The sequence below is a fragment of the Podarcis raffonei genome, chromosome 3, assembly GCF_027172205.1.
Source record: "Podarcis raffonei isolate rPodRaf1 chromosome 3, rPodRaf1.pri, whole genome shotgun sequence".
Taxonomy (NCBI): domain Eukaryota; kingdom Metazoa; phylum Chordata; class Lepidosauria; order Squamata; family Lacertidae; genus Podarcis; species Podarcis raffonei.
In genome coordinates, this window is record NC_070604.1 from 67,540,171 (window position 1) to 67,560,407 (window position 20,237).

General features: G+C 39.3%; 1 protein-coding gene across 5 annotated transcripts in view; it reads left to right on the plus strand.

Annotated features, from left to right (window-relative positions):
- The window catches only part of TAB2 (TGF-beta activated kinase 1 (MAP3K7) binding protein 2), a 54,415-nt gene that overhangs the window by 23,027 nt on the left and 11,151 nt on the right, over positions 1-20,237 (plus strand). For all 5 annotated transcript variants that reach the window (XM_053382135.1, XM_053382133.1, XM_053382134.1 and 2 more), the window contains exons 2-3: positions 11,864-12,052; positions 15,277-16,783. In XM_053382135.1, the coding sequence (XP_053238110.1) occupies positions 11,951-12,052; positions 15,277-16,783 (1,609 nt within the window). In that variant the 5' untranslated portion in view covers positions 11,864-11,950. The remainder of the gene's footprint in view (positions 1-11,863; positions 12,053-15,276; positions 16,784-20,237) is intronic.

Sequence of the window (20,237 nt, forward strand, 5' to 3'; positions counted from 1 at the left end):
CTTCACAAATACTGAAGTGTCCAGGCTTTTTAAAATGTATTTGCGAATACATGTGCAAATAGAGTAGCTCAAGAAAAAGCACACTGCAGCTGAAAGCAACATATAATATGAAACAATAATGAAATTTGGAACACTGTTTTTTCTATAGTATAGAAAACAGATACTGCTCCTGAAAAAGAGATGTGTTAAAAAGTGTTGTATTTGTGGACAATAGGGATATGATTATGTGTCCATGCTGTTGACAATGACCATGGTGCTGGTCCTTCCTGCCTCTTAAGTGTGTATGACTATTTTCACTGCCACCTCCTGGTTCAGAAGGAGTGGTGCAGTTTGTCTGCGTTATGCTGTACAGTGGTACCTCAGTTTACGAACGTTCTGGAAGTCCGTTCTTAAACCAAAACTGTTCTTAAAGCAAGGAACGCTTTCCCTAATGAGGTCTCCCGCCGCTGGTGCCCTTCCACTGTTCGGATTCCGTTCTTAGACCAAGGTAAAATTCTCAAACTGGGACACCATTTCCGGTTTCGCAGAGCTTGTAAACCGAATTGTTCTTAAACCGGACTGTTCTTAAACCGAGGTACCACTGTATTTGAGGTTGCTTGGAGCACCCTCTAAGAACAGCCCAGCTACAAGTTCCCCATTCATTCCAGATTTAGGTGAAAGGCTGGACATAGTCTGAGTTGGGCTGTGTTTTGGAGTCACACCAATAGACCTTGGAAGTACAGTACAACAAACATGTGCTCCAGTCCTCTTCCTGAAATTAGAGATGGGGAAAGGAATTGTTCCTAACCTTGTGTCGTGCCTTAGAAGCACTCACCACCTCTGAAGCTCAGTGTGATGGCATTCAGTGGTTCCTGATAACCAAAGTTTGGCTAGTTACCAAGGCTAGCAAAATAAAAATCAGATCCTTGGCTACAATCAGTGTAGGATTTATCTTCTTTTATTTAGTATAATATAGTACTATACAGTAGAATCACATATTGCATGCAGTTAACTTGTGCAATTTCAACCATGCACAGTTGAAAGCTGTCATTGCATGCAAGGCAGAGGACCAGGTTTTCCTTGCTTACCAGGCTCAGGGATGCTCTTGTAAGATCTTGCAGGAACTCAGACAGCCCCATGAAATCTTGGTAGAGCAGGGGTCACCAGCCTATAGCCCAGGGGTCGGATAAGGCCGGAGGGACTCGTTTATCCAGGCTGCAGCGACTGCCGCCCGCTCTTACCGATGCGGTGTGGTGTAGTGTGGGGACCCCATTCCAGGTCAGAGGAGCACCGGAAATAGCTTGCACATGCACACGGGCCTCCTCCGATCTGGATGTGCACCAAAAATAGCATGTGTGTGCGTGCGCGCGCGTACAGGCACACGCTCCCTCGCCCTCCGGCCCGAGGCAAGGAAAGCTTGGAGACCCCTGTGTTAGAGCATTCCAGAGCCGAAGGTGAGGATGGTCATGTGGGGGCAGTTCCAAGGTACATGCATTGGGTACATACATTTTTGTTTATATGCACCATCCCTGGAATATAAGCCCAATGCAAGATGTGATCATACTGTACTTTTTAATTCTGGTTCTCATTTATGAAAAATTGCATAGGTGATGTTGAAAATAAAATTGAACACCGCATCTTTTAAGACGCTTGTACCTTTGTATAGGAGGGGAGTTGGGCAAACTATCACAATCTTAATAATCCTGAATGAATAGTAAAACACTGAAGATTATGATGTGAGTTGTATATCCCCAAGTAGGACATGTGAAAAGAAACAGAAGTAGGCGTTGTGGGAATATCTTACTGGCCTAAACTTGCATACTGAATATTCTGAAATTGTGAAAATCTAGTTTGCAGGAAGCTTGGGTAGGTCACAGTATTGTTTGACTACATTCTGAAAGGACATGTAGAATAAGAACAAAAAACAAACACACAATTCATTCTCATATTTTCCACCAACTTCTGGAGGCTGCTTCAAGCAGCAGTGTTTGCAGTTTGAGGCCTGGAAATGGTTGAGCACTGTAAAAAGTTTTATAATAGATACCAAGTGAACAAATACAAATTGTTCATACAGTTTTGTTTCTAATTTGTCATTTAATTAGTTGGCTGTATTTTCAAACTTCTTTCTCCAAAAGTGGCAGGTTAAGAAAGTTAATATAAGGATTCATACCAGCAAATGCAGAAAAAAGACATTAGTTCCTCTCTTCTTAACATGCAGTTTTTTCCTTCTTCCCCATCCCCTTCAATACTGTTTCCTAACTGAAAGATTATTCAGAAAACTAAAAAACAAAGCAGGGAATAAGGGGCACACACATTAGCTTACTCATCAGCAAGCCATTGTTAGAAATTAGCCTAGCACGTTTTGCTACTGGCACAGGCCCAATTGTGACTATGTGAAGATTTCTGGGCACCAAGTTGGCGACCACAATTTAAAAACCTCTGCCTTAGTCCGTAGTTAAACCAGTTCCATTCCCACAGTGTGTGTTTCTCCTCCTTGCATACTGGGACAAGTGAATTGTTGCAAGAGCAAGATACAGTCAAGCAATGTAGTTCATATTGTAGAATTGTAGCCTTGGAAGGTACCCTGAAGATCATGTAGTCCAACCCCTGACGAATAAACATTCCGTGTAGTGACCGTAACCTACATTTAAGGTACCTAATGGCACATACCCATTAGCTCTTTAGAAACCATGTTGTTGTTGTTGTACCCTACCTAAAGGTAGCTTACAGATAAAAATAAGGACTGTTAAAAACACAGAGAGAAACAATTTAAGCCTTCTGGTTCTGAAAGTACTGATGCCAAGCTTACATTGCCCTCAGGTGTATCCTTCCTGTTACTGTTCCTTTGCCAATAAGAAATTATATCCCTTGATTGGATGGTGAGTGGAATTAACATTTCCCCCCACTTCAGATAAAAGTCATTAGTGCACACACATGTTGATAGGGACAGGCTAGTTTTGGAGTGAAGAAACTTTTTTTTTGGTAGCTGGTACTGCCAGACTGAATGGTCACTTCTGGCTCAGGGCTTAATCTACACACATGGAACATGTTGCTGCATGTCCTTAAGAGGTGGAGGCAGGGCAAGGTATGTGGTCAGATTGTGCAGTTTTGCACAGGTTTGGCATGCTTAATTGAAATAGACCAGTATGACATGCGGAATCTTGAAGTGCGCTTTACAGCTACCCAAATGCGTCTTCAATCAAGGAATAGAATTGTGCAGCAAATGACAGTTGTAGACTGCCTGAGCTAAGCTGTGTTGCAAGTTCTCCTGAACAGGGCCATTAAATAAGGGAACGATGAATATAGTCTCCTGCAAACATAGAACATACTTAACACCATGCTTACACTATGCATGACTTCGCTAATGGTTCATTCAGCATGAAGCCAATCAATTCGTATCTGCTCAATTGCCTAGCATTTAGAAAAAGTGAGTATATTGAGTGCTTTGTGAAAAACATGCAGATATTTATGAGATTTTAGACGGTGAATTTATTTAACAGAATCTGAACAGGTTGGTGCAATTATGGGCACATTAGAATCTGGAATAAAATATGAATAAGAATATGGTAAAAAGATCAGCACACTTATTCATATTACTTATTGGTGGTTTGGGGAAGTTTAAATTATCCAAGAACAAACATTTCTCTTCACTGAATTTCAGAGATTGGTACAACTGAAGAACTATGTGTTCTGTTCTTGTTGTTGTTTACGGTAAATTTACAATTGTCCCTATCTGTGACCTCACAAACAGGGCTTCTTGGAAATTAAAACATTTGCTACAACTCGGTTGTGCTATAATTTTTATATTCGTAAGCAATTCTGCAAAAAGTTTACATTTTAAAAGTTGCTGAACAATTTGTATAACAATTTGTCATGAATGGTATTGTTGCCAAGAGTAGTTCTCCCCACCCATCCCTTTTTATAGTTTTTGTTGTGCTGCTGTTATTGACCAGTCTTTTCTGTGGGTGCTAAAGTCTAAAAAAATGAAATGTATAACTGAGCCATGGACTTAGAATATTCTATCTTATGTTTTATTACAAGGTTATATAAATAGTTGCATTTTATTTGTGTGAAGTCCATACATTTCTATCATATAGACACCTAGAAGTCTGAGGCCGGAAAAATCCAGCAAAGATGCATGTGATGCAGGAAAAACCCCCTGCATACCTGGCCAGACCTTGTTTTACTGCAGCAGTTCTCGGTATTGAAAAGACAAATTGCTTCTTCAGCTAATCTCTTTTTGGCAGTGCTTCATACTGCAGCAAAAGGAGAAAGCAAAGTTATGTCTGCACGCATAGTTGTTGTTTGCCCCTGTGTCTTTTCTTCCTTTGGAGACATGCCACACTAGCTCTGTGGTGTCCAGTACACGATTTGTTACACATTTATTGATATATCTGCATTGTGTTTATACATGCAGCAGCTTTCAGTAAATATATTGAAACAGTAAGCAGATTTAATAAATTAACAATATTGCAACAGCAGCACAAAAACCAAATGACAGCAAAGTGAACATTTATTTATTTGTGCAAATTTGTATATGGTTAATCATAAAGAATATCAAAGTGGTATAAAATATAAAACACCATGAATTAGAAATTTAGTAAGATACCTTCAGAAAAATGATTTATGTGTCTTTGTACCCAAACTTGGTATATGTTAATTTGTTACGAGAACCAATAAAGTTGGTCAAAAGCTGTCTTGACCAAAGCCACCACTTCAATACTCCCAGATGATGTACCTGCTCCTCCCCCTCTAGAACAGGTTGTCATAGGGTCTGCTGTCCCCACTACCTTCATCTTGTTTGGAGTAAGCTTCAGTGTGTTGGCCCATGTCCAGCCTTTCACTGATTTCAAATACAAGAGCTTCACGGGTTACTTAAAGTGAGATTTAAAAGCTGCTGGGGGCAGGGGGAATAGGCTGTGATGAGCTCCCCTGCAGGACCTCAGAAGTCAACTCTCATGTGGACAAGCAGAAATGTGTAATACTATCTTCAGAGACCTGTCCTCCAGGATAGATTAGAACCTTGAAATGCACTCCAGATACTCATAATGAGAAAATTAATTGCTCGGTGGCACTGAAAGTTGATGCAATTAAGTGCTATCGAAATTTGTGGAAGTACTTATTTCCCCATTGGCAAGACAAGTTTCACTCAGTTTTACAGTTCTAGAAATTTACTCAGTGGGTTTCCATTGACATCCTGTCTCTGATTGGAGAAGGGTCGGGCTACTACAACACAGATGCCTCCCAAGTTCTAGGACTTGGGGATGTAAAAGGTAGCTTCTTCGTTTTCACTGGCTTTTGCATAAGCAGTGTGGCACTACCTGTACTTTCTAGAAAAGCCCATCATGAAGACTGAGAAAACCCTTCTCTTCCTGAATTCTCTGCACCTGCAAAATTAAGGAAGGCATGGTTTCTTTCTCTTTTCTTTGGCTGCAGGAGTCAGTGTGACTACAAATACTTGCTGGCTATTAATCCCTGCTCAGTCTTCATCTCTATGATTTGTCCAGTCACAGAATGTGACAGCTGCCTATTCTTGGTTTGACCCATTTAACTAAGTTATATAGTTCTCAAACATTTCTTATTTCTAAAAGACTTTTTTTGCTTAGATTTCAGTTTATTTTAATATTTTTGTTTCAGTTTGGTTGAGTTTCATTTTTTTCCAGCTACACTTCTTTTGCAATTTAAGAATTAAAGCATAAAAGTTGCAAAGTGTAATTCCATGTTGCATGGCATTTGAATATCAGATCGTTCCTAACCTTCTTCAAGGAAATAGGGTAATTCTGGATTATATCATGAAATCGCTATAATATTAATGCTTTTGTCTTTTAAGATTGCAAAATGGTCTACATAGTTTTTTCCAATTCTTTTGCAGGGTGTGGGTCGGTTGGTGGGCGTAGAATAGGATAGTTTTGCCTAAGGCATTATTATATATTAAAGGGGGAATGCGTGCTTATATTCTTAGAGGTAAGAAGTCAGAACTGCTGATGAGGAAAACAGTGCTTTCTCAGTCCTTGCCTAGTCACTTAGTTGATGTTTATTTTATGTTGTATATTGTAGGTCACAGGTCTAACATGCATTGTCATATCTATAAAAATGTAATTGTGTTTCAGTTTTTGCTAAAGTGGAAGGTGTAAGTTCTGTCTTCCTAAATGTGGAGATCTGTCCTGAATTTGTGCTGCTCAAGGCTATCCATTCCCCAGTAAGCCATTCAATTGGCCTTTGCTAAGATCATTGGAAAAGATATGCAGAGTAAATTTACGGACTATTTGAAAAGTAACTGTGAAGAACAGTTTGTAGGGTTGCAAGAAGTTTTGTGAGGAGTATTATTAGAAGTATTGTAAAAATGGACAAGGGGGAGGATGATTTGTTAAGAGATGTAAAGGCAATATAAAGTTAAGAAATGCATAAGAAGTGGTTAAAATGGTGGATCATCAGAGGTGCTGATGGAAGTCTAAAAAGATTGTATAAGTGATAAGTTTTGTGGTACATTTTATAATTTATATGTTAAAATTAATTTTAAAAATATTATAAAAAAGGAAAAGATATGCAGAAACTACTTGGGATAATAAAATTGCTCCTAGGTAAAGAAAGAATACTATAAAATTCATTGTCAGTAGAAACCATATGTATAGGATGGGGTAGCTAGCTTGGAACAGTGATATGACAGCTGGAAGTAATTTTGTTGTCAATTAGAGGATAATATATGGTACGGAATGTGTGGTACACAGAGTTTTAGTGCTTTAGTGCTATGTCTGCCCCACACAGAGAAATGTGTAAAACAATATGCAGATATGCTTTCTTAATTTTATCCTGAAACTGCATTGTGGTGAGTTTTTGGTTCATAGCAGAGTTGTTCCACAATGTATTAATTGGCAGAAGTGTTGACTTGTTTCAAATTGAACTTAGATGCACATTGGTCTTATTCAATGGACTCTTGGAAGCACTTAAACAATTTCTTCTCAGATACTGCAATGCTGCTGGAATGCTCAGTAGGACATCCAAGGATATGAATCCATGTTGGGCCTATTATATGGCTACTGCAATTGCAATAATCATGACAGCTATCTTTAAAACTATCTCAATCATAACTAAATGTATAGGCTATACTGGCTTATAGAAGAACCATGTTGACCCATGGTCAACCCTCCAGGCGCCCTTTATCAAGGTAGATTTAGCTGAAGTGTGAAGGTATGGCCATTTTCCCCCCAAAAGGACAATTTATTTATTTATTTATGGGGGACACAAAACCTTTTGGTACCATAGTGGGGTATCTATAGGATCAGTCAGCTTTTTAAACTGACGAAACTACAGGCCAGATTGACCGAAATTCACCAACAAGGTCAACAAAATGCAGTAGAAACAATACACAATCAAACTTCACACCTACCAGCCCTCTCCCCAAAATGCATAGTCAAAAAGAGAGCTACTAATGGAACTTTCAAATGTATAGATGCAGAGCTCCAAATCCAGCCTCCTTTAAAATATGAAATGACAAGGAAAAACTCCAGCAATGAGACCACAAATTCCTGGCTGAGATATCAAATACTAGCTCCAAACGAAATAGGTACCCCTTATTTAAGTACTACAAAGGGTTCTAACATTGCCGAACAAAAGATGACCTCTAACAGACCTGACACACTGAGCTCAACATCAAATGAAATCAAAGAAATGGAAGTAGAGACCGAAAACAATCCTACTGTCCATAATAGTCCACCAACTACAGAAATCTCTCAGGAGCAAGGAACAGCTAAGGAAGAAAATCAAGAAAGGGAGGAAATTCTAATTTCCCGCACTTTAAAAAAGAATCTAAAAGATCCATCATTATGTTCCCCACCGAAAGTAGCGACAAATGGCTGTATCGGCACAAGACAAAATCCCTCGCTGGACTCAATAACAGAATTAGAATGACTAAAAGCTGTCAACCAGCCACCAACTCAAAAACGGATCCTACGCTTGCTGTCCTGGAATATTGCAGGGTGGGGAAACAAAGACGGAGACCCAGACCTAATGAACTTCTTCAAAGATTTTGAATTAATACTTCTACAAGAAACATGGTCAACTAGAGATATTAAAATCAATGGATTCTCCTCCTATATGAAACCCGCATTGAAAACGAACACGAAGGGCCGGCCGAAAGCAGGGTTCTGTTGTATGATCAAAGACAACTTAGGGTTTGAAATCAAGCAGTTAGAAAAATGCTTGCCACTTGCACAAGCCCTACTTTTAACCCAAAAAGACGATACTTTGCTACTTGTAAATGTCTATATCCCCCCATCCAAAAACAACAGCAACAGTGAAAATTGGTCACAACTAACCTTTTATATAGAAAATTTGACCGATAAATACCCAAACACCTCACTGATAATAGCAGGTGATTTTAATGCCAGAGTGGGAACCAACAATGAACAACTATGTAGCAAACTAAATTGGAATACTGATAATGATATCGCACATGCCCTGAAAATAGGACGATTCTCCAGAGATAGGGTTGTAAACACCGAAGGCTTACGCCTACTTGAATTATGTAACAACTTTAATTTGCAGATTGTGAACGGTTCAACAAAAGGCGATAGAAGCGGGGAGTTTACATACTTCTCCCCCCGAGGATGCAGTGTCATCGACTATATTCTTGTCCCTTATAATATTATAAATTCGATCATGGACCTCAAAATTGGAACGCGTACTGAAAGCGACCATCAGCCATTATTGTTGTCTATTAACTTAAAGGACGAAACCAAAATAACCAAGCACAATATTATAGAACCCTCTCAATACAAACAAATGACCCAATTAAAATGGTCCCAGGAAATGAGTGCAGTAGTGGGGCAAAAACTTACAGCCAACCTGAGAAAACAAGTATTATCCAACTTAAAGACTACTAATTCCTACAGCGATATTCCGAAAATTTATAATGAAATCTTCCAAATGTTCGTAGAACTTAGTACTCCACCTAAAGTTTGGGTACTTAAACATAGCGCTAACCCTTGGTTTGACGATGAATGTTTCCAGCTAAAAAGAAAACTGCGCCAAACATTTAAAAATAATCGTACTAAACTAGAGCCCTCTTATCTTGATGAAAAAAGAAAATATCATTACATTCTGGCCGAAAAGAAACAGAAATATGCAACCCAAAAATGGCTACAATTACTCGACTCAATTCAGAGTAAAAATAACAAAGCGTTCTGGAACCTAGTGTACGGAGGATTGAAAGCCGAAAATCAACTAACTCTACCACCAATTGCAGAATCCAAATGGTCCCAATATTTTACATCGGTATTTAACAATCTACACAGTGAGCTTAAAGGAAATGAAACCACTAAAAATAAAATCAATAAACTCCAGGAGTGGCCAAGGGTAAAAGAAGAGGAAATTAGAGAGATAGTTAAAAATTTCAAATCGGGGAAATCTCCTGGGCCAGACGGTCTACCAATAGAATTATTCAAGACCTATATAGATTGGTGGGCAGAACCCTTAGCTCAATTGTTTACTCTCATAGATAAATATGGGATCATACCTGAGATATGGTTAAGATCAATAATTATCCCAATCTTTAAAAATGGCGACCCAAAAGAACCAAGGAATTATAGACCGATAAGCCTATTATCAGTGATAGGGAAAATCTACGCTAAGCACCTTTTATCTAAACTCCTTACCTGGATGAAAAATCTAAATTTACCAGGGAAAGAACAAATAGGTTTCTCCAAAGGTTGCTCTACATTAGACCACTGCCTTATACTTATGCACTTGGTTGAAAAATACAGATCTCAAAGGCAATCTAAGATATATGCTGCTTTTGTAGATTTTCGTGGTGCATTTGATTCAATTGACCGCCCAAAGCTGTGGAGGAAACTCACAGAATTAAAAATTGATCAGCGCTTATTGATCCTAATAAAAAATTTATACTCTTCCAATATCTGTCAAGTCAAACTTAACACCAAAGGTCACCTCTCACCAGACATCCCAAACTCGAAAGGGGTAAAACAAGGGTGTATTCTTGCCCCCTTCCTATTTAATTTATTTTTATCAGACTTGCCAGATCACCTTCAAAAAATAGAATCACATGCCCCTAAACTTAATCAGAAACCAGTTTCTCTGTTATTATACGCAGACGATGCTGTTCTACTATCATTAACGAGCTTGGGTCTGAAACGTCTTATATCTTCTCTGATCCTTTACTGCGAATGTAACAAGCTCTCTATAAATTATGAGAAGACAAAAATTTTGGTCTTCTCGAATGGTTGGAAATTAGAGAAATGGAAAATAAGAGGGCAGGAAATCCAACAAGTGAAAATCTATAGGTATCTGGGAATCTTATTCCAGAGCAATTTAGGGTGGGCAAATCATCGCACAAATGCCATAAAACAGGCAAAGTGCACCTCATCAGCTGTTGCCCGTTTTTATTATCAGAAAGGCAATCAATTTATTCCTGCGGCCAATCAGATATTCCAAACAAAAGTGCAATCCCAGATATTCTATGGAATCCCGCTATGGGTCCAAGCATATAATAGTGATCTAAAAAAGATTCACTCCAGCTTTCTGAGACGTATTCTTGGACTCCCAACTGTGATCAAATATGAAACAATGTGTGCAGAAATAGGCATACACACAATGGAATATTGGGCCTGGTCCACCTCAATAAAGTACTGGTTACGCTGCCATTTTCGCTGCCCTCCATCAAGTCTGCTCGCTGATTTGCTCAAAGACTCCTACAAATCAAGATGGTATCAGTACCTCGAAAAAAAGATTGAATCTTTAGGCATCGAGCTGGAGCCCCTGTACAATTCTAATGAGCAATACATTTTCCATAATATCCTAACTAGACTAAAGGATGTCGAGAGGCAAAATATTATGGCAGCTGTAAACAAAATTTGTTCGCCCATATTCTATGATTTAAATATCTTAGATAGCAGAGCCAATTACGTCACCAAATTAATAATTCCAGCCCAACGTAGGGCCTTTATGCTGGCCCGTTTGAATGTTTTTCCCTCAGCATTTGTCAGGGGAAGATATCAAAACATCCCCAGAAACAAGAGATTCTGCAGATGTTTTATGAATGTCCCGGACACGGTAGAGCACATTCTCTTTCAGTGCCCATTGTACAGTACGCTCCGTCAACGCGTGCTGTCCCCTCTTTTGGGTGGTCTGGAGCCCCAACAAGGTGAATGTGTGGGATTCTGCCTATCCGACGTTGACCAAAGGGTAACGGCGGGGGTAGCCGAGTTTTTGGTAGTAGCCCTCCAAGGAGCGGGTTAGCAAGGAAAACCACTGATTTTATATGTATATATATATATATGTATGTAGCCAACTGCTGCCTTTCTGTATATATCTCAAGGCTTTTATACGTTACTTTCTCTTTTATCGTTTTATTTGTATAATGCCTAATAAAGGTTTGAATAAGTAAGTAAGTAATTTATTTAAAGAATTAATGACAAATTTGGCAGGCACAGAAAACCTTGCATCATTGCAGTACAGCATGAGACCCATAACAGTGGGCATTTAAACAAAAAAACAACAACTTTAAAAAGTCATTTAAAAAATAAATTACAGAGTTTTTAGCTTCTTTTTTGGAGGGGGACAAAAAGCCTCTTTAGGGGATGGATACAGATGGCTACCCCTGCTTTATACTGTTGTTGTGAATATGCAATTCTTGGTAGGCTTTAAGCCCGTAAACAGTTCCTATTAAAATTTGTCCTAAAGCACGCACCCTGAAAATGGGCTTATACACTGTAGAGTGAAGAGAGATATCTTTAGAGGCTGTGATGAAGGGAGCATTAAGCAATATGTTTTAAAAGAAAATGTCACTAATCTTGTATTTTAAAAAACTGTATTCGAAAGCATGTGATGAATTTATTGTAGCTGACTTTTTAAATCTTGTCTTCCACAGGATGCTGAGGCAGAAGAGATGATTGTTCATTTGCACTAAGGCTTGGAACTGCCTATTGAACAAAAGTCCTGACCAGGCAACATACGAATGGCCCAAGGAAGCCAACAAATAAATTTTCAGGTTTTACATGACCTGCGCCAAAAATTTCCTGAGGTACCTGAAGTTGTTGTGTCCAGATGCATGTTACAGGTCAGTGCTATGTTGTTTCTGTTTACGTAGGCACTTTAGTCCCAATAATTAAAAGTACTTACAAAGTCTTTCCCCACTAACCTACTTAAGTGTAGATTTCCTCGAGTAGACCCTTCCCCATCCCAGTTTTTTTGCTATTTTTTCTTTTCTTTTAATTTGCTTTTAGATATTGCAGTTTTTCCCTTTCCATATTGCCTAACCTTTTGAATCTTAACTTGTCATATCCTCAGTTTAAGGTTTAAAGCATATTACTTGTATAAGGATTTCATATAAAGCTGTTATCACTTCCATCACTTGATTGTATTGTACTTGCGGTGTCCTAATCTGCCAGGGAAATGGGGATTTTAAGAGGCATTTCAAATTAACTCTCATTCCTTATAGCTGCCACTTGGTTGGATAATATATGGTGGTATTCAACTAAATTTTACTCGAGCTAGACACATCAAAATTAAAGAACAAGACTAAGTTAGGTCTATTAATTTCAATGGATCTGCTCTGAGTAAAACATCATTGTATACCACACATGAGGCTTTTGAAGTGGCTTAGTGAGGCTGCCTTTGGGTAAAGCAGTGGTCACATTCCCACTGCCCACACCACAACAGGAACAATGGGTAGGTGCCTTGAACATTTTTGCACAAAGTTCAAATTTTATTACATGGATTCATTTCTATATCATCTAATCCTAGAGTCTTGAAAAGACTACGGCAGTGGGCAACCCTTATTACTTCCAGAACCAAATTGCCTTGGAGGTAATCTGTCTACAGTGGATGTGGTAAAAAAATGGCAGTGAGTGGGGCCATCACACTGTTTCTCTCCCAGGCTGATTTTCTCTGATTCCTCAGTTTGTTTCCCTTTCCCTTTCCACAACTCTAATATGACTGATCTCATGCTGCCATTGAGCAACATGGAGGATAATGTTCATCAGGATTATGGAAGGAGGAGGGAATGAATAAATACTCCTCTCCCTTTGCTACCCCTGTGCTGCTCAGCTGACTGAGGAATTGCTGAGAGTGGAGAAAAGGAGGCTGGACTGCAGCAGGGGGAAATAATCTTTATCTGGAGCCACCTTTTCCTCCTCTGCTTGGCTGATCAGTGGGAAGATGTTTTGTGGGCCATGTAAGATTAGGCAGGAGACCACAAATTGCATTATTCTGAACATTAAGTATACAGATGGAGAATGTGCATGTTGCCCAGAGAGTGTACAAAATGCAGGAGGTATGCACATTTCCCAAGGCCTGTTGGGAAGTATGCATATTGATGGAGAAGTATGCACAGTGGCTGGTTATCATGCACATTAACTACATAACTTGCAGTACTTCCAGTAAATACACAAATATAGATTGGATGGGTGGGATGGAAGGATAGATATAGAAGGATGGAATGGGTGGTTAGGATAGGATAGACTGGATGGAAACTAGTTATTAGTGTTGGTTATTAAACTAACTTGTTTTTGGAATAAAGTGTATTGGTTTGCAATATATCTTTTGGTCTTGTAGCACTTCAGAGTTGTCCATATGGTACAAGATACAAAGTTTCGCTTGTTCTTTTTGTACACATACAAGGATAATAAACTGAAATGCTTACTTCAATTCTAAAGCTGCAATCCTATGCACTCAGCAGGAGAGAAGTATTAGATCTATAGGGTGCTCAGTGCTTCCTGACTCTGAGTCAGGCAGCTAAGTTTCAGAAACCTCTTGGCTGCTTCTAACCTAACTGGCATTCATTAGCTGGCCAGAGTCAGGTGTGTTCAAAACCCTTCCAGTAACATGCAATTGCTAAACAATTTTTTCTATACTATATTACCGTATTTTTCGCCCTATAGGACGCACTTTTTCCCCTCCAAAAATGAAGGGGAAATGTGTGTGCGTCCTATGGGGTGAATGCAGGCTTCAGGAAGCTCTGTGCAACCCTCGGGAGACCGGCTCCGAGGGTTGCGCAGAGCTGCCTGCAGTCCTGGGATCAGCGCAGCTCTGCGCGGCCACCGGGAGCCGGGCGCGAAGTCCCGCCCCGCTCCGGATGGCCGCGCAGAGCTGCCTGCAGTCCCCGGCTCAGCGCAGCTCTGCGCGGCCACCAGGAGCCGGGCGCGAAGTCCCGCCCCGCTCCCGATGGCCGCGCAGAGCTGCCTGCAGTCCCGGGATCAGCGCACTTCTCCCCATCGCCAGCCCCATAAGCTCGGGGGACAGTGGGGAGACAGAGCACGCCTTCCCGCTGTTCCCCGACCTGGTTCTTCCAGCCCCGCACCTGGGGGGGGGAAATAATTTTTTTTTCTTTATTTCCCCCCAAAAAAACTAGGTGCGTCCTATGGGCCGGAGCGTCCTATGGGGCGCAAAATACGGTACATAGTGCAAAGGTTTAATGATGCTATCCTGCTTCCTCTGTTAACCTAACATCCTCACAGAAAATGGATATTTTGATTTCATTGATCACCTTCAAAATCTGCCTAAGTATACAAAACCAAGAAGAAACAGTTACATAATGGAGGAGGTAATTGGGCTCAGTGGATAAGCTCTTTGTAGTTCCTTTGCCACTGAAAAAATGTGGGAAGGGAGATTGACCTCTGAGGATAACACATATTCCAAACACAGATCTCAGCCTACTAGGTTTTTTTGAACATCGAAGTATTCTTTCCTTTCACTACTGAAAGGTGACCCAAGTATACCCTGCTGCATGTATCCTCTGAGTCCATTTTTCTATCCTCCAAGTCCAAGGAACTGTCCTTTCATTCTGAAAGGAATTGGAGGAAGAGTTACTGGGTTTTGAAGATACATGCCCTGGAGCACTTTTCTCATTTGATAACCAACAACGTATTTGTCTTGCAGATTCATGCCAGGTCCACCCTATCTTCCCTCTTCCTTTCCTCAGCAAAGACAGTTGGCTGCAAAGCCTTATCAAATGATACCTCTCAAATACAAACAATTGTTTGGGATTTCATTGCTGATTAATCATTTCAGTAATATTGATATTGGGCATTAAAACAAAATTTTATGAAACACCCTACATGATACAGTTCATAGTCTTAAGTATTTTTAGCTTCAGAATTCTCTTTTAATGCTAACCAGCAAAGTAGAACCTACTTTTAATTTTGTATTGCATTCTATCTGTTTTTTTATTCCTTTTTCACACAGCACAATATTTGTGAAAGCCAGTGTTTAATTAAGTTGTTAAATTAAATGTGATGAAACCATATTATTTTTATTGATACCCATTTTTGTAATTTCTTATAGAATAATAATAACCTGGATGCCTGTTGCGCAGTTCTCTCTAAAGAGAGCACAAAATATCTCTACGGTGAAGGAGACATTGGTTTTTCAGATGATTCTGGGATTCCCGGTCTGCGAAATCACATGACATCCCTTAATTTGGATTTGCAGTCTCAGAATGTGATTCTCCATGGAAGAGAAGGAAGTAGAATGAATGGAAGTAGGACTTTAGCTCATAGCATTAGTGATGGGCACCTTCAAACCAGCCAGTCCAACAGTGAACTGTTTCATCAGGAACCACAGACAGCTCCAGTCCAGGTTCCACAGGGATTCTTTGGCATATCTAATACTGTTAGTACTTCTAATCCAGGGCAGCATTTTGGATTTCACTTGGGCAGCAAAGGAACACCTGGCTTGGCTCAGCAAACACCTAGATTCAACCCCATTATGGTAACTTTAGCCCCAAATATTCAGCCCGGACGGAATACCCCTACATCTTTGCACATACATGGTGTACCTCCAATAAATAGTCCACAAGGCAATTCTATCTATATTAGGCCTTATATCACAAATCCAAGTGGTACAGCTCGCCAAACTCAGCAAAATCCAGGCTGGACGTCTCAGTATAATCCTATGCATTCTCAACAAAACTACCAGCCTTCACATACAAATCCCTGGACAACCCTTCCCACAACCAGTTCCTCGTCGCATACCTCATCGCAACAATCAACACAGCCAAACCAGCAAGGCCATCAGACCTCCCATGTCTATATGCCCATAAGTTCTCCTACTACTCCACAAGCACCTACAATTCATTCATCTGGTAGCTCGCAATCATCTTCCACCCAGAGCCAATACAATATTCAAAATATCTCTACAGGACCTCGTAAAAACCAAATTGAAATCAAACTTGAACCACCACAAAGAAACAGTTCGTCGAAACTGCGTTCAACTGGCCCCCGCTCATCCTCTAACTCCTCTTCCCTCAACAGTCAGACTCTAAGTAGAAGTCAGCCCACTGTTTACATAGCTGCCAGTCCACCAAATACTGATGAAATGACCACACGAAGTCAGCCTAAGGTCTACATTTCAGCCAATCCTTCTACAGGAGATGAACAACTTGTTCGGAATCAACCCACACTCTTCATATCAACAAATCCAGGAGTTACTGCCACGTCTAGGAATATGTCTGGTCAAGTAAGCATGGGACCTGCGTTTATTCACCACCACCCTCCCAAGAGCAGAACAGTGGGCAACAATGCCGCTGCCACCTCTCCCCGAGTGGTTGTTACACAGCCTAACACAAAATACACTTTTAAAATTACTGTTTCTCCAAATAAACCCCCTGCGGTTTCACCTGGTGTGGTGTCCCCAACCTTTGAACCTACAAATCTTCTAAACCTTCCAGATCACTTTGCAGAGACGGAAGGTATCCAACACCTTACTGACCCTGTTCAGTACCCACATGTCGATAGGATTAGTGAGGCACGAAAACTGAGTATGGGATCTGATGATGCTGCCTATACACAAGGTAATATTTTTATGTAAGTTGTAGAGATTTCTGCCTTGTTTTGGTCCACGAATTAACGAACACAATACTGAAATAGTGGTGGCTTCTACACCTTTATTTATTTTAAGTATGTCAGAATGGGCAGTAAACAAATAATGGACAGGTACATCTTAGTAATACTCTGTTGCCATTTGACGAAGAAGGCTTGCTTTGGAAATTTATCCTTTTAAGTCACAGTGCCTTATGCATGTCTTAGAGTAAATGATTTTTTTAAAAAATGTGTGTTCCTTTTGTAAACACATAATAGGGTATTTATGCCAAAGAGGTTAGCACAATTTTTAAAAAGTCACTTGATTCACGTGGATTGATGAGGATTTAATTTGCTAGGACAATAGGTTAAATATAAAAGACTTGAAACATGTGGAACTAACAAATGATTATTTCCTTTTTAGCACTCTAGAAATGGTTTTGTAGGAGAGGAGAATGGTAGCAAGTGTAAATATAGTGCAAAGATCTCTTAAAGAATCCAGGGACTGAAAGGATTGCAGAACTGATGCAGTAGTAAAGCACATTGTTCAACTCTTATGGACAGGGGGAAACATACTACTTTGATTTCAAGCATTCTACATTTTTTTCATCACATTTCTTACCGATCAAGGTAGTCATTCTGTAACCGGATTGTGTAGTTGACATATCTGTCCCATTGTGCACCAAAAATGTTGAATAGTTTTAAAATAGTGCTTCCTTTTAGTTTCTCAGCTGCCCCTACATCCTGTTGCTCTAGACATCTCTTTTCAGCAGCCTTCTCCTGTGTATCCTAAGGGTGGCAAGGAATTCAGCCTAAGACATAAAAACTGAAATAACCACAAGGTATTAGCTGTGAGATACTTATGGAACTTCCATTCTATCGGTTTATCATCCTAAATATTTAAACTTTTACTTTCCTTCTATGCCTCCATAGGTAGATTTATGTTACTAAAGTAATTCTGTTAAGTTAACCTCTTTTCTAATAGGTATCTAAATTCCTGGTTGGGTTTTGGAAGTTGTTTTTCAATATAAAATATAAAAAGAGTAGTCATTTGCACTTTCTAATGTACTCGCTACCATGGTTTTCAGAACAATTCATAATTTAGTCAGATTATGCATTCAGTATTCCCATCCTTAAAATTCACAGCCTTCAATTTTAAGGTTTAAAAAGCATGGATGTCCAGTGTTAGTCATACTCACAGTAGAGCCATTACAATGGTCTGCTTGTCCATTTATTTTAACAGGTCTCCTCTGAGTATGACTTAGTTGGATATCCCATGAGAGCTGAATTGATGCATAGCAATAAAACATAAGATGGTCGAGTACTATCAAAAGTCTATTAGAGCTGCCAGAAGATAGTTTGACAACTATATATATTAAGGAAATTCCCATCTCTAGTATTATATTTATACTGAACAATAAACTGAAAACTATAAGAGTTAATGTGCCTATTTAAAATACAGAATAGCCATAAGAAATTCAAAACTGAACTGTATTAAGTATAAATCCTGAAATGTCATTTGGTTTTACATTATGGCAATGAATTGCTGCTCTTGGGATAATATATGCATCCTAGCCATTTTATGGCCATCCAAAGGCTAGGATAGGGAAGCAGAGTTGAGGAAATTGCTGGCTGTGGAGCTCAGCGAAGAAAGTTAAAATTGCTTTCTCTGGCATTTACTCTGGTAATTTAGGTGCATGTTTACCTTGCCCTATTATCTCAAATAAGACATTGGTATATACTCATGCGTGTTTGATTATATTTATGTATACCCTCTGCCCTTGGATATCAAGATATGACAAGCCATTTCTTTATTGCACACCCTTGTGATTGAGGTAACTATTGTCATTTCACATTAGGATATAGCATTGGAAATAATTCTTTGCCCAAGACTACCACTCAGTATCACAAATAAACTAAGCTTTAATCTGAGGTTCATTCTAAACCTTTGTACCATCCCATCCCTTGTGCTAGCAAGATGTTAGGTGTACTTTTCAAGCAGCCGTGTAGAAGCCTGCTTAGTATACTGTTTCTTAAAAAACACTCTTTGCTTTAGAATGTTAACCAGTTGTTGCTGGGTTTTTTGTTTTGTTTCTTTTACAGTCACCTAATTTAAACTCACAATGGGGGTTCTCAGCACTGTGTAAAGATTTCACTTGATAATGTTGTTATTGGAGAACCCTGATAATGAAAACGTTAGAGATGAGAATTGCCTAACAAAGCTGATAGCAGACAGCAGCTCATGTATGGAAGATGTGTAGAACTGTGTTGTTTGAACCTTACGCAAATGTACTGAATGCCTTCATATAGTCTCTTCAGTGCAACCATCAGGACTCAAAATGATTTAATAGGGATTTAATCTGTAGCACAGATTGCAACTTCTGCACTGTGTGGCATGTGCTGAATACAGGCAGGTGTGACAGCTGGCAAATATCCTCACATTTCTTGAGGCTTAGAAGACATCTTCAGATTTACCGATGACAGTTGATATACTCTGTCAGCTTCAGATTACTTGTTAATAAGAAACAGATGCTCCAAGTACTAGAAAAGTACAATGTGAGGGATATGAGTTTCCATCAAAAACAACAACAAAGGGTTATATTTGAAACTGGATTTTCTGTAAAATTCTTTTCAAGTCTGTTGCTGGATAAAGAACAGTGAATAGATTGTTTTCTTTTGAGTACATTAAGGAAGCTAGGATAGATGAACAGCACATGGCTATTCTCTCCCATTGATAGCAAAGCCTTAAGTAATTTGGCTGTTGAATGTGAACCCTCCATTTTGTTCAGCACCATATTGATTGGAGGTTGTCTTGCAAATTAGGTGAACCATAAATACGTTGCTGCGTCAGCAATGCGATAATACCTTTTTTTCCCTTGAACTGCTTTATTTACTTATTAGCTTATTAAAATGTAATTAAATCAGCAGATGAGTTCTGATCTGATCAAAGTTGCACAAGTTTTGGCAGGCCAACTTGTAGCTGCCAAACTCATCATCATTTATGTGTCAAATGGGTGGAGTCTTCTCTGATATTGTGCAGTGCTTCAGAAGCAATTTCTCATTAATGCCTTTGAAACCCAGGGCAATAATTCTGGATTCAACTTACTGGGCTCACCACAGTACATATACTGGGCTCACACACATACATATACATATACATAAACATAAACATATGCCATGCTACTGGTAACCTGATGAGTGCATTTATGGACCTCAGACTTTGATGTGGATGTTAATCAAAATATGCTTCAGAAGAGAGTGTAGTTGAGTTGCCATTTTCTTTCTGAATGCTGTTTTTAAAATATATTTTAATTACAAGTTTTCACATATTTACACATATAGCAACACTAAGAATGATTATCACAATATAGCTAATAATAGAAATTTAAAAGTAACAAAAAGGCGACTTACAAATGAGTGATCACACAAAACTGAGGGCTGAAGAAT